At 42.0% G+C, this 14,944-nt stretch overlaps 1 protein-coding gene across 1 annotated transcript in view; it reads right to left on the reverse strand.

Annotated features, from left to right (window-relative positions):
* Positions 1 to 14,944, reverse strand: part of FAM120A (family with sequence similarity 120 member A) — a 77,126-nt gene that overhangs the window by 32,242 nt on the left and 29,940 nt on the right. Inside the window, exons 3-6 of the mRNA XM_075833864.1 lie at positions 10,649 to 10,731; positions 4,920 to 5,048; positions 3,667 to 3,763; positions 2,023 to 2,054 (exon numbers count right to left, since the gene is read on the reverse strand). Of these exons, the coding sequence (XP_075689979.1) occupies positions 2,023 to 2,054; positions 3,667 to 3,763; positions 4,920 to 5,048; positions 10,649 to 10,731 (341 nt within the window). The remainder of the gene's footprint in view (positions 1 to 2,022; positions 2,055 to 3,666; positions 3,764 to 4,919; positions 5,049 to 10,648; positions 10,732 to 14,944) is intronic.

A 14,944-nucleotide genomic window follows, 5' to 3' on the forward strand; every position in this document is an offset into this window, starting at 1 on the left:
ATTGGTCAGCGTCATACACTTCTCTCCACAACGCCCACTTGGTCAAAAAGTAAAACATGCCCAGTTGTCCATTAAGAAAAAGTCATTCGCATAAATCTAATATATGTCATAACTGTCAAAAATGATAGTTTTTCTAAATAAAAACCACTGCTGTAATCTACATTACAGCGCCGATCACATTATGTACAAGATAGGCCACTTATAATGCGGTGACAGAGCCTCTTAAAGCCCCTATCCGAAAAAAGCAGAACTAAAAACACTACGACATAGGTAGTGGCAGCGAACCTCTGTGGCTTTTTTCTAGAACTTTCCATCTTCTCGATTTACTTGAATACCACTGCTTAAAGAGGCTCTGTCACCAGATTTTGCAACCCTTATCTGCTATTACAGCAGATCGGCGCTGCAATGTAGATTACAGTAACGTTTTTATTTTTAAAAAACGAGCATTTTTGGCCAAGTTATGGCCATTTTTGTATTTATGCAAATGAGGCTTGCAAAAGTCCAACTGGGCGTGTTGAAAAGTAAAAGTACAACTGGGCGTGTATTATGTGCGTACATCGGGGCGTGTTTACTACTTTTACGAGCTGAGCGTTCTGATGAGAATTATCATCCACTACTCTTCAGAACGCCCAGCTTCTGGCAGTGCAGATCTGTGACGTCACTCACAGGTCCTGCATCGTGTCGGCCACATCGGCACCAGAGGCTACAGTTGATTCTGCATCAGCGTTTGCAGGTAAGTAGCTACATCAACTTACCTGCAAACACCGATGCTGCTGCAGAATCATCTGTAGCCTCTGGTGCCGATGTGTCCTCGCTCGTCTGACACGATGCAGGACCTGGGGAAGTGACGTCACAGCGTGATCTCTGGAGAACACGCTGTGTCTGCACTGCCAGAAGCTGGGCGTTCTGAAGAGAAGTGGATGATACTTCTCGTCAGAAAGCCCAGCTAGTAAAAGTAGTAAACACGCCCCGATGTACGCACATAATACACGCCCAGTTGTACTTTTACTTTTCAACACGCCCAGTTGGACTTTTGCAAGCCTCATTTGCATAAATACAAAAATGGTCATAACTTGGCCAAAAATGCTCGTTTTTTAAAAATAAAAACGTTACTGTAATCTACATTGCAGCGCCGATCTGCTGCAATAACAGATAGGGGTTGCAAAATCTGGTGACAGAGCCTCTTTAACTCAATGCCTGGTAAGTGAACAGCTATTCAGCTCAACCCAGACCCCCAGACCTCCCCCCCCCCCCATCTCTGACAGAGACATGCTTAGCTTGCCTGGTCTCCATTGCGGGAGTTAAAGCTCCATTTCATAAACGGTTAATTTGTTATTCGCTGAAACGCTACAGATGTGCACCAATATAGACTAGATATGCCATAACAGTCGGATAAGCGAGAGTCTGACCACTGGTACACTCCATTAGTCAATGGGAAAAATGGGGCAACTATCAGTCCAATTATATTTACCAGGTATATTCAGGAAATTCTGATGATTGCCAAATATATACACTTACTATGTAAAAGAGGACCTGTCACCTCTCCTGACATGTCTGTTTCAGTAAATAATTGTATTCCCCATTCTGGAGCACCTGTTCTTAGAACTCTACGTTGTGCCTGTCCTCCGTTATTCCACCTAGAAATTTATGAATGAATTGACAGCAGTGTTATCAGTTGGGGGTGTGTAGCTACACAATTGGACATCGTCCAATTAGTGGTGACAGAGTAAGACTGTAGGGACCCGCCCCCATGACAAGGAGAAATAGTAACAACCAGTTGTCAATTTATTCATACATTTCTAGGAGGAATAACAGAGGCACAACACAGAGTTCTAAGATAATGTTACGGAATTTTTATTTCACGGGGAATGCAAGTATTTACTAAAATAGACATGTCAGCAGAGGTGACCGATCCTCTTTAACCATTTGGTGTTTTTTTTTATTCCCAATTAGAATTAAAAAAAAAATACACCAAATGGCCTAGTGCAATTTTGAAGGAACCAAATAAAAAGACGGACATACCTGCATCATACCAGGGCCTCTATTTGGTCTGCCTGTATAAAGAGTAAAAACACCCCATAAATAAACCGTACCACGACTTACACACAGATATATATATATATACACTTGCCTAGTCTTCATTTTGCTTAGGCTAAAGCCTTTATTATACAGTAATGCTGCCATGCTTATTTTAAAAATTCAACCTGCAGTAAGCGAGGAGGAATCGCTTTTATTAATTGGTCATTTATGTATAAATACAAATAAAATGTGAGCTTCATAAGACCTAAAATGTCTATTGTTCCAGAATATTTTATCCGTCTCACTCCACTTTTAGAATGCATTTTAAATGGGATTAATAAGAGAAGACAGAATTGTGCTTTAAAATTCTCAGCTGTTGTCTTATCAGAGGTCGGGTTTTCACCTTTTGGATGTGCTTTAAACCAGGACTAGACTATGAAGTCAATTGTACGAATCAAGTCGTGCAATTTTTTCATGCTCGAGTCACAAACCAACAGATGTCAATAGGAAAAGTCCTCAATCTTCATTATTGTAAGTCCCACCATAAAACAACGTCTGTGCGTCTCCATGTCGTAAAGTGCAACTTGACAATTTTCCTATGAAATCGCCCGACATGCAACTCTAAAGTAACTCAACTTAGTCGTCTTCTAGTAGGCCTTACTGGATGGACTGTGACTGCTCCAAAGAAGAGTTAAGGGGATTTTACACTGGGCAATTATCAGGCAGACAAGCGTTCATAGATCAGCGCGTTCATAGATCAGCTCGGTCATAGATCAGCTCGGTCATAGATCAGCTCGGTCATAGATCAGCTCGGTCATAGATCAGCTCGGTCATAGATCAGCTCGGTCATAGATCAGCTCGGTCATAGATCAGCTCGGTCATAGATCAGCTCGGTCATCTGCTGAAATCGTAATATTTCTGTTTTTTAAAACAATATCGTTGTCGGCAGCACATCTCATGTGTAAACAGGGAGACGCGCTGCTGAAATGATAATGTATGGGGACGAGTGATCGGAGCAACGACCGCTCGTCCCTGTACATAGCTCCTTGTGACAGGAGAAAACAAGCACCGATCAACGAGCCGGTGTAATGGGGCCTTTCTTTACCCCCGTGCTACAATGACTAAGTCAATATATACTATTAGATGTTGCCGCGATAAAACAATGCATGTTCATGTGCCCTATTATAGAATACGGACGTCTGGTTCCTCCCTCAGGAAGCCCCCATATTGGCTAGGGCAGAGAGCTTTTGCAGAGACTGGCTCTGGTGGGCTCAGCGTGACAATAGATATCATGTAATACTACATTGCAGATACCCGCAACTTCCCTCTGGCAACAACAGCTTATCAACAGGAGTCTTAGCTACATCGATCTGCCAATCACCAGCTGGTCCTCATTTGATGAAGATTTATAAACACCTTAATGGAAAATATTTCGACCTGTGGATACATTCGCAAACTGACTAATCTATTAATCATGCATCAGGTAGAGGTATTGCTTCTAAACAATACAATTATTAGCGTTTGCTTGTCACACAATCTCTGAAGGACAGGAAACCGTCCTTAATGTCAGACGTTATAACCATTCAGAATTCATAGGCATGAAGACCAGCTACAGAGCAGTAAACAGAAATCATTGATCAGACTGACCAGGGTAAGGAGCGGCAGGGTATGGCAGGTGCTTGTTGGTGGCTCTGTAGTAAGCGACTGCTCTCTTGAACCGGGAAACTTTGTCATCTGTTCTTGACTAGAAAAAAAACCATACATAAGTAATCCACCCCAATCATTACAGCCCACTGACATGAAGTCATCTAGTCCTGCCTCCAATGTCCACCACAGAGATAGAGATTATATATCTACCTCTACCGATCTACCTCTACCGATCTACCTCTACATCTCTATATATCTATCTCTCTATCTAAACACAACCATGGCTGGCAATTGCCTGCAACAAGACACTGACGTGCCAAAAGTTGTTTAAATGTTCAGTTATCCTTTAAAAGGCTATGGACACCGTTGCACCCGCCATTGTTGTTTTTATTGTTCATAAACTTAAGCAACTTTCTAAAATATAACATTTTTAATAAAGACTATTTTGCTCTTGTAGAGTGTGTAACTCCTGTACACAGCTGTTTGTGCTGTCTATTCTGACATAGATCCAACAGCACACTGCTCCTGGCTGTGTCGGTTCTCTCTGCTCTCCCCCTCCATTCCTTTAGGATTATGGTGATTTCAAATCTCCTGGCCAGTAACAAGCGCCATGTCGATTCGGTGCTCGTTTAGCTCTACTTACATGGAGCAACGGTCGGAATTTATGGGGGCAATTAATAGTTTGTACGATCGTCCGTCCTCATACAATTTACATCTTGTTGGCAGCACGTCCCCTGTCTACACAGAGAGATGTGCTGCGGACAAGCAATGTTTTTTTGGCCGCATAAAACATCCAAACAGCCGATGGACAAGCCTTTGGCCCATGTCAAAGGGCCTCTAGACAAAGCAGCAAGGAGGCAAAAATAAATAAATCACACAAGCGGTCAGTATCTTAGTGTAGCATCCTGAACTCCAGACCTTACAGCATATATTACTGGGAGGGACACGTCCACATGAGAAAAGTCTGAAACTAGGGGCAGGTTGCCAACTGCATATCAGAGGGTCTGAAAATGAATGAAGGAATGACTACTGCAGCCTGAAACTTAGTGCAACTTTCTTTTAACTCCAGGTAACCATGGCCATAAGTAATAATAAATATTAATATTTTTTTATGTCAATGATGCCATAGCCAAAGTACTCCTTGAAAAACTAGAATTTGCCAAACAGATTTGGAGCACCCACTTTTTCTTAGGCGCATGCAGAGGTTTAATGTGCCAGGCCTGAAAAGTAATTTCTCTAGACATGTCCCTTACCTGTGAATGCTGGAAAACATCAGCAGAGATAGAGTCCAAATCATTTGTATCCTTAATATTACGGACATAGTCAGCAACCGCTTTGATTACAACATCACAGGGGGGTAACACAAGCTGGTGAGCACGAACCTAAACAGGAAAAATGAAAAGGATTAAACTCCAGTTTGTACATCAGAATATTAACAAGAACATGGTCAGCGACACTTTTTTTTTTAACCAGGTAAAAGCAGATCAAAGAGGGGTTTTGGTCCTTACGGACGAGACACCGATAACTATAGACATCCGTCACAAACATCCCGAGCAGGCACATTTATTTCAATGGGAGGAGGAAATATGCTGCTACCAAAAACCTCATCTACCAGGAGATCACGGTATTGATACAGACGATGTTAAAGGTGTTGTCCAGTAATCAGAAATTGATGGCCTATCATCAGAATAGGCCGTCAATATCTGATCGGTGGAGAGCCGACTCCTGAAACCCCACCGATCAGGTGTTTTAAAGGGGCCACAGCCCTCATACACCTCCTTTTCATTCCTTATCTACTGGTACTGTGACTCGCTGACACTTGTAGCGGCGGTTCACAGTAGAACAGCCTTTTTAAGTGCATGGGAGAAGGCTATAATACTGTGAATGGCTGCTACAAGTGTGTCGGCGATTCACAGTATGAGCAGTGACAGTACAGAAGGGGAAGCAGCGCCTGTACGCGTGCCGCAAATGCAGAAAAATAGAAAGAGGTCTCAGGAGATCGAAAGGACTATTAAAAGGAGATTTTCTCATTAGAATAAATTGATAAAAGTTTTTTGCTATTAAAGAATAATAGTAATTATGTCCCGTGGGAGGGGGGGGGGGGGTAGGGGTTTTAATTAAATACATATAGAAAGGAGGGAGCATGTAGAGGTGTTCTGTGACGTTAAGTATTTGCTATAATCGCTTATCTTGTGATCTAATTCATATGTATTTCTACAGTGTCTAAAACTGAATAAAATTCTATATTTAAAAAAAATGTAAAAAAAAAGGGGGGGGAGCAGCACTCGTACTCGTGCTGCGGCCCCTCAAACCAGCTCATCGGACCTGGTCAGACCCCCACCGATCAGATATTGATGGCCTATCCTTAGTAAACGATACAAGTTAGTCATGCACTCGCAAAGCACACAGATTTTTTTATTATTATTTTCTATTGAATGGATGCGCAAATCACGCACCGCACACGGATGTGCATCCATGTGCAGTGCGTGGTTTTCTAGCACCCATTGACTTAAACTCACGCATGTGTGAACGGCCCCATTGAAATCAATGGGTCCGTGTGCTGGGCGTGATTTCCATGCGCAGCACACGGACGTTATTCACGTTCATGTGAATGGACCCTAAGAGTATGTATGTATGTACTGTATGTATGTGCTGTATGTATGTATGTGCTGTATGTATGTGCAGTATGTATGTGCGTGCTGTATGTATGTATGTATGTATGTATGTATGTGCGTGCTGTATGTATGTATGTATGTATGTATGTATGTGCAGTATGTATGTGCGTGCTGTATGTATGTATGTATGTATGTATGTATGTATGTATGTATGTGCGTGCTGTATGTATGTATGTATGTGCGTGCTGTATGTATGTATGTATGTATGTATGTGCAGTATGTATGTATGTATGTATGTGCTGTATGTATGTATGTGCAGTATGTATGTATGTATGTATGTATGTGCGTGCTGTATGTATGTATGTATGTATGTATGTATGTATGTATGTATGTATGTATGTGCGTGCTGTATGTATGTATGTATGTGCAGTATGTATGTATGTATGTATGTATGTATGTGCAGTATGTATGTATGTGCTGTATGTATGTGCAGTATGTATGTATGTATGTATGTATGTATGTTAAAACCTAAGCAGCAAGGGTTCGAACAAAAACTCACAATAAAACCCAGGAGGCACAAGATGTAACTCGTCTGCACACACTGGCAAATCACAAGCATCACAAATAATCCCATTACCTTCCCTCAACATTTTTGAGTTGTATTGTCACAAAAGACAACATGAAGCCCTGAAGAATGAATAGCAGCAATCACTGTTTATAGACCCGTCGCCTTTTGTATTGCAATTCAAATGCATCCTGTACAAACATTTAAAGTGCCTGTAAACAAGCATTACATTTGTCATGATCATTCAGCAAACAATTACAGAAGCGATGTACCGCGCCGATAGTCTTGTTCTCCACCTAGAAACAATCAGGACACAGCGTCTCCCCAGCTCCTATGGTGATCCATACATATGAGAGGCCATAGCAAAAGGATCCGTTATCGTTAGAGGTTGTAATTTTAATGTAAAATAGATAAGTGATCAATATTCACATTGTTGATCAATGGTACCATAAAGGAAGGCATTAACATCAGTTTTGAACATGTCCGACTATTGACCAAAAATCAACAAGCTGTATGTTCAATGAGCCACGGCTTCAGTTTTTGAAGATCCACAATGGAGAAAACCAATCTGTTTTGGGGGATTTCTTTGAAATATTATAGGAAAGGTCAGGTTTATTTTTTATATTGGCTAGAATGGTACAGCAGATTTCACTATTCTGCCCATCAGGGGCAATAGCAACCTAATGAAATAGAAGCAGTGCGCCAGAACAGAGTCTAAGGCTATGTTCACACATCGTGATTTGTTGCAGATTTTTGAGCCAAAGCCAGAAGTGGTTTCAAAAGGAATGGGAAATATTAAAGGGAAAACTTCTACTTGTCCCCATTGCTGGATCCACTTCTAGCGTCTGCTTAAAAATCTGCAACAAACCGCGATGTGTGAACATAGCCTAAACCTTTGAAGGGTTATTTAACCCTTTCACTGCCAAGGACATATGCGGTACAACTGGACTAAACACTTGACACAAAGAAAGAAAACTATAACTGCTTAGATATTAATATTATATTAAAGCCCAGAAATTTAGCTTTCAAATTCCAGCACCATAGCTCTGGGTGCAATATTTAGAGTGCAGCACTCGTTTTAAAGAGGATCCGTCACCAGTTTATCAATTCTTTATCTCCTAACTAATCTAATAGACGCTATGATGCTGATAACTAGTGTGGTTTATATTAAAAAGCGTTTATTATTTGCAACGTTATGAGCATTTTTCTTAATATGTTAATTTGGCTCGAATAGACAAATAGGAGGTGATTGTCTCTTTTCACTCTGGGCTGTGTAATGTTTTCTGTATGACGCTGTCCAATCAGCACACAGTTTCTCCCCTTCCCTGCCCAGCAACACAGCGTGATCATATAGTATACAGCTTCCATTCCAAACTGTGTATTCAACTGGTGCCATATGAAAAATTAGAATCTCCTCTTTCATATGCCACCAGAACCAAAGCCTGAGATATGGCTGTTTTAAGTGATCCCCCCCCTTTCCCTCCAGCCTCAGTCTCTCACACTGTGTGAAGCAGCTTCATGCAGATAGGACCGGGTTAGAGGCTATGCGGTAGCGCCTCCTCTGGAGAATCACTGGTGATGACACCCATTTGTCTAATAAAGGTTAATTTACATATTTAGCAAAAAGCTCAAAATTTTTAAAATAATAAATGTTTTGGGACAGAATTTTCACGATTATCAGTGTGGCAGCGCCTATTAGATTAACTAGGAGACAGGGCATTACTAAACTAATGAGAGATTCCCTCATAATGTGGTGACAGAGCCTCTTTAAAGTGCCCTATCTCCTATATAATCTGATCGGCGCTGTAATGTAGAGAACAGTGGTTTTTATTTTGAAAAACGATAAATTTTGAGCAAGTTATGACCAATCTTAGATTTATGCAAATTAGTAATAGACAACTGGGCGTTTAACTTTTTACCAACTGGGCGTTGTAAAGAGAAGTGTATGACGCTGACCAATCAGATCAGCGTCATACACTTCTCATCGTTCCATCGCTGATTGGTCACTGATTGGTCGGCGTCATACACTCCTCTGTACAACGCCCAGTTGGTAAAAAGTAAAAACACGCCCAGTTGTCTATTAAGAAAGTCATTAGCATAAATCTAAAATTGTTCATAACTTGCTCAAAAGTTATCGTTTTTTCAAAATAAAAACCACTGCTGTTATCTACATTCCAGCGCCGATCAGATTATGTAGGAGATAGGGCACTTATAATCTGGTGACAGGGCCTCTAAGTAGGGGAACGAGATGAAAAGTTTTACTTCCTGATTCGGTGTCACAGTAAGGGAGGGGGGACGCTGCTGGTGAGAACAGGAATAAACATTATCGCCTGTTAAGGTGCTTTTAGACGGCCAGATTTCGTGGCTGGTAACTAACATATCGACCGACACTTTTTGCTCCATTTACATGTATGGAGACAAAACTATTGTTAATACGATAGCTGGTCTCCATGCCGTATGCCACTTGTCAGCATCGCCCTGTTTACACGAGATGATGTGCTGCCGACAAACGATCATTTTTCCGACCGCATAAAGGACGCGATCAGCCAACATACAAGTTTGCTGTTTTTTTCAGCTGATTGCGGTCATGTTTACATGTTGCAATGATCAGGAATGAGTGTGCGTACAAACGCTTATTCCATCATCTGCCCGTGTAAAAGGGCCTTATGGTCATCTCTGCTGTAAAACCTTCCAGTGACCACTCGGGTGGGGGTTTACAGAAACATTTCTTCATATCACCCACTCTTAACAACAAGAGAGGATGTGTGTGCTTTTAGGGTGGGGGGGGGGGTCTTAACATTTTTTTCTACAAAAGGGGTGAGAAAACGAGCAGTTATACATATAGTTGCCCCCTTCGCCTGATCAGACCATTTATCAACAGATGCGAATGTTTATGGACTGCAGACAAAGTTTTGCGATATAAAGAAGATATATGCAGGTGGACGTAGACTAGTGACATGTATGAACTCTGCACAACTTCAACTTTATGCATTTTTATGTATGGTTTGTTTGAAGCAAAAGGTACATGAAGGCGCCCCATGAGTGTGTTGGGGCATCTACATGCAGAAAATATATAGGTATGGGGGTATAATATATATATATATATATATATATATATATGTATATATATATATATATATATATATATATATATATATATATATATATACATACATACATACATACACGTCAAAAGTGTGACATTTAACGTGGCAGCCAAGGTGATCAAAGGTTGTTAAATAGTTGGGTACATAAAATGAGAAAAACGGGCGAGTCTTATCAAAACTGGCAAAAAAAATAATGTGTGAAGTAGTTGCCTATAGCAACCAGATTGCGTCTAAGTGCCTCTGAAAAAGCTTGTACCTGATTGGTTGCTATGGGCAACTACTCCACTTTTCCATTGCACCAGTTTTGATAAATCCTTCCCTATGTGGCTGCCCACATCCCCTATTCTGGCATATAGAGGTCATACAGGGGGGAAATGAGGGGTCATCAATATTGGGACATATTTTTGTCAAACTATTTGTTAGTGACCTTGTAAATGATTTAGAGTTTAAAAATTCAATATTTTCGGGTGAAACTAAACTGTACAGGGTTATCCCCACACAGTAGTGCAGTTTCCGTATTTGGGCCTGTAATGTCAAGTCGCCATATCTCAGCATAGGGATAAGTTAGCAAAAAAAAAAACTTTTTTTTTCTGTACATTATAGTTTTAGGTGAATCTCTCAAATTCTAGAACTCTTTTTGGACTAGAAAGAAGGATGGAGGAAGCACATATATAGTACACAGGTTATTCACCTACTTTCAGTGAAGCCAATGGATGATCTGGCCCAAGTAAGCTCCAATGGAAAGCTGCTAAATCTTCATCGGGTAAGATGTGGTTTCCTAAGAAGAAGAAAAAAAAACCTTTTACAATGACTTCACTTAAGGCCACAATAAACACGTGGGTCTCCTTCAGTTACATCCTTTAAGGTAGTGCCATTCTAGTTCATCCGCTTGAACCCAAAGCCAGGTGTATGGGCCGTTTATTCACAAATGAAAAAGGTTGTTGCACTTAACGTGAGACAAGTAAAGCGGCCAATCAGACTTAAAGGGGTTGTCTGGACATTTTTTTTATTGATGGCCTATCCTTAGGATAGGCCATCAATATTAGGGGGTGCAGGGCGCGGCCTGGCTATGGCGCTGGTGAGACGCGTGGTGTGAGAGCGCCTGCTTCCTACTTCCAGCCCGATTAACAGCGTCTCATTGCCCTACACATCACTAATGCGAAGATTACGTCTCTTAGTCAGGACACCCGAGAGAAGTGATCATAGCAGTACAAGGAGCGGTATACCACATTATTTTACCGACTCCTTCTCCCGACTCTCAGACTCTGCAATCCAACATGGCGGACCGGAGCGTCGTGTCGGCTACTAGGCATCCTGCTGGGAGAACTTCCCCGATGTGGACACGGGACTTTCCTCCTCTCCATCTACGGGGTAAGTCTCCTCCTGCCCTCCCCCAAGCAGTGGAGTTTGCACCAGAAATAGGGGTGCTTACAACACAAATGGAAGCTATCCCCACCAAAGCGGACATGGAGGGCTACATTTCCCGCCTTGAAGTGGTATGCAAAACAGAAATTCGCTCCCTGAAGGAGGACATTTCTCATTTACATGCGAATGTGGAAGCTATAGACATTAAAACTCAAGAGCTCCAGCAACAACAGGACTCACAACAACTCGTTAGATCAGCACTCATCACATATTCAATTGCAGTTTGACATGGCTGACGACGCCGAAAACAGAAATAGGAGGATCATCAGAGTCAAGGGCATCCCGGAAGCCACTGGACCCCAACATCTTATACCCACTTTAACAGGTATATTTAATATACTGCTGGATAAAGCTGCCGATTCCCTGTTGGAGATTGACAGTGCTCACCGTACCATTGGTCCACGGAGGACAGATTTAGCTAGACTGCGTGATGTGGTTTGCGGAGTTCACTTTTTTCAAGTCAAAGAAAATATCATGCACCAAACCTGTAATAAAAGGTACTTTTGACTTTGATGGAGCACCTGTACAGCTTTTGGCGGACCTCTCCCATACTACATTAGCCAAACGGAGGAAACTCAGAGAAAAAGATATTCTGTACCCCTGGGGGGTATCCCTTCTAGTTGCAAGTTCGTCAGGGTTTCTCCACATATTCTGTCTACTCTACAGAATACATCCCTGATTTTACCACCTATCTCAATCCCAGATTGGCTGTTCCTGCCACTACTGCAGAGGATGTCTCAAAGAAACCAGCGGAATGGTAATCCTCCACTTCTTCCAAGACATAGGAAACCCCAGGTCCCTAATCCTGCTTCTATGGAACCATGATTTGTACGCTCATTATACTCTGCTGCCTCTGTTTGGCTTCTCAACCTATCCGGAAGACTCTCACTCGTTGCCTGTATGCTATTTGAGTTGCTCTCCTCTGCCACTAATAGGACCACTGTAATCTTTGACTTTGCATCGGCTGGCCATACGTGAGTCGAGCCTCAATTTACCGCATGACTGTTTTTCTCTTCAGGGTGAACTTCCTAACTATTAATTCACATTGCTAAAGGTATGTATTGTTTGCCTCCACATGGTCCTTCCTTCCAGTTAGTCATTTCGCTATATTGGATTCAACGCCAACCGGATAAGGTTTAGATTTATTGCTCATATTGTGTCGTGGGTGCGACTTCCGTCGACCTTAAAGATCCCTAGCTTTACAGTGGGGCTCTCTCCTCTGATCCTATCTGCCTTCTGCTGGGAGAGGCCGATTGCTCACAGGAGTGGGATTCCACATTAATTATCCCAGATGATAGATCCATCTTGACCTGATCGGTATCCTTTCCTGTGCTGTATGTGGAGTTGCCCTCCACGGACTTAGGCTGGTTCACTTACAATTTCTATTGCTGCTCATGAACACGGAGGAGTGGAAGTGAGGTGACGTTTATATGGGGAGGTGTTTATGTGGGGGGGCTCTTTTTTGCCCCATCTCTCACATACACGCCAGAGCCTCTGTGACGACTTCTGTATGCAACTTATTTGTCATATCTGTGCAATATCCCTTGACTTCTTACCTAAGAAACGTGGTGTGATTTTGCTCCGTTTTGTTTTTGCCAGTTCCCCCGGGAGTGATATATATGTCCACTAAATTGATGGCCCTAATTACCATGTGATTTGTATATACCATAATCTATATACAGTTTGATAGTGTATGGATGCAGTTTAGTCATTCAATTTTGTGAGCTTGGATTTTCATTTTCACTTCCTGGGTTCTTAGGACTTTGTTCCCCATCCCTCCTTCTAGGACTAATCAATTGTGCCAGATATCCTCCTGAGGTAAGCGGCATTTCTAGTTTTCAGTTAGAATTTTTCAGTTTTTGTATATGGTGTATCAGTAAGATGGTCATCACCACATTGGGGTTCAGTTTACTATCATTGTTGGTTCACATATTGGTCTCTTTTGGGGCGAAAACTCACTTTGGATAGTATATGTATTCGGGGCACCAGGGTGACGATTAAGTCTGTTGGCATGTAGGTCCTTGCCGTTCCCCCTTGGGACACACATATATACCCACGCATCAAAAAGCTACTTATAAATTTAGGTGGCCATTGGGGACTCATGGTCAACTATTCATGGTCAATGAGTTGCCGAATAATTAGCATATGTCCTGTAGTTTGAATATTATTTCTGCCTTGATCCCCGCCCTTTCATTAATATAGCATATTATAGGGTCTGATAATCTCCTGGGGTGGGCGGCATAAACAGTGTTTTTCCTATCATTTGTTGACTAAGGTTGTACATTGACTTCCCTGAAGCTGCTATAATGTTCTTTTACAATTTTCTCGTAGTTGATAAATATGTTAGGGTTCCTAAGTATCCTTAGAGTGGGACCTTTTTGTCCTCATCCTCCTGGTAATCTCTCATTTCTTGGAGCTGTGATTGAAATGGTCTCCTTCAGAAACTTTTCTTTTTGACTTTTACGCTCTGTGGGATTTCTAAATTTGTTACTGGGTAAACGGAGGTTGGTTAAGAATATCCTTCCATTGTTTAGTCGACCCCACACTTAGGGTGTGTGCTCATCCAAACACTCAGTACCATCACTCTTTCCCCTGAACTTAGTTTTGGGGCTGGAATGCAGTTTGTGGTGATTCCATTATCTTTCTAGTCTTTCTTCTTTTCATCGTCCCCCCTTTCCACCCCAGATAGCGTCCTTGAAACCTTGTTCATTGAACATACGGGGCTTTAATACACCAGAGAAACGCTCAGCTTCTGTATCATATGCACAAACAACGTGTTCACATTTTACTCTTACAGGTGACCCGTTTTAAGGCTGATCATGTTTGTTTTAGCCATGAACCATAGTTTACGCGGTGGTTCCATAGTACTAACCCTGACGCTAAATCTAGAGTGAGTATTGCTATCCATAAATCCCTTCCGGTCTTTATCATCGCAATACATTATGACCCTCAGGTGCGTTTTCGGTTATTGGAACTGTATCAGAAACGGTTTACTATTGCTAACTTATGTCTGCCTAATCACGACTAGGCGCGCGTGTGCAGAGGTTCTCTCACTGAGCTATCTAGATTTGCTGAATGCTTTTTGATTACTGCGAGAGATTTTAATTTAAACATGGATTGTGTGCTGGACTCCTCCTCGGGCAGGTCCCCCATTGCTGCTTCCCAACTGCTCGCTATTAAATCTAAGCTCTCTACTTTACAGCTGGTGGACGACTGGCAAATCCTTAATCCCCAGGCGAGAGATTTTACCTTTTATTCGCCAGTTCACGACATGTACAGTGGAATAGAATTGTTTTTCATCAGCCATCATTAACTGTCGTGGACCCCTGAAACTCTGTTTGGCTCTATGATCTGGGCAGATCATGTGCCTGCCGGTCTTGCGTTCCCTCACTCACCTGGACACTATGCCGAGAGAATGGCACTAGAGACTGAATCCGAATCTCTTAAAAGATTTGGTTTATCAGGTTGCTTTCAAGAGCTCCATTTCCAAATTCATTGACCACCATGTTTCAGACTCCACTCCCCTCCAAGCTCAATGGGAAGCATTGAAGAGCGTCTTGCGTGGA

The sequence above is a fragment of the Rhinoderma darwinii genome, chromosome 7 (assembly GCF_050947455.1).
Source record: "Rhinoderma darwinii isolate aRhiDar2 chromosome 7, aRhiDar2.hap1, whole genome shotgun sequence".
NCBI classification, from domain to species: Eukaryota; Metazoa; Chordata; class Amphibia; order Anura; family Rhinodermatidae; genus Rhinoderma; species Rhinoderma darwinii.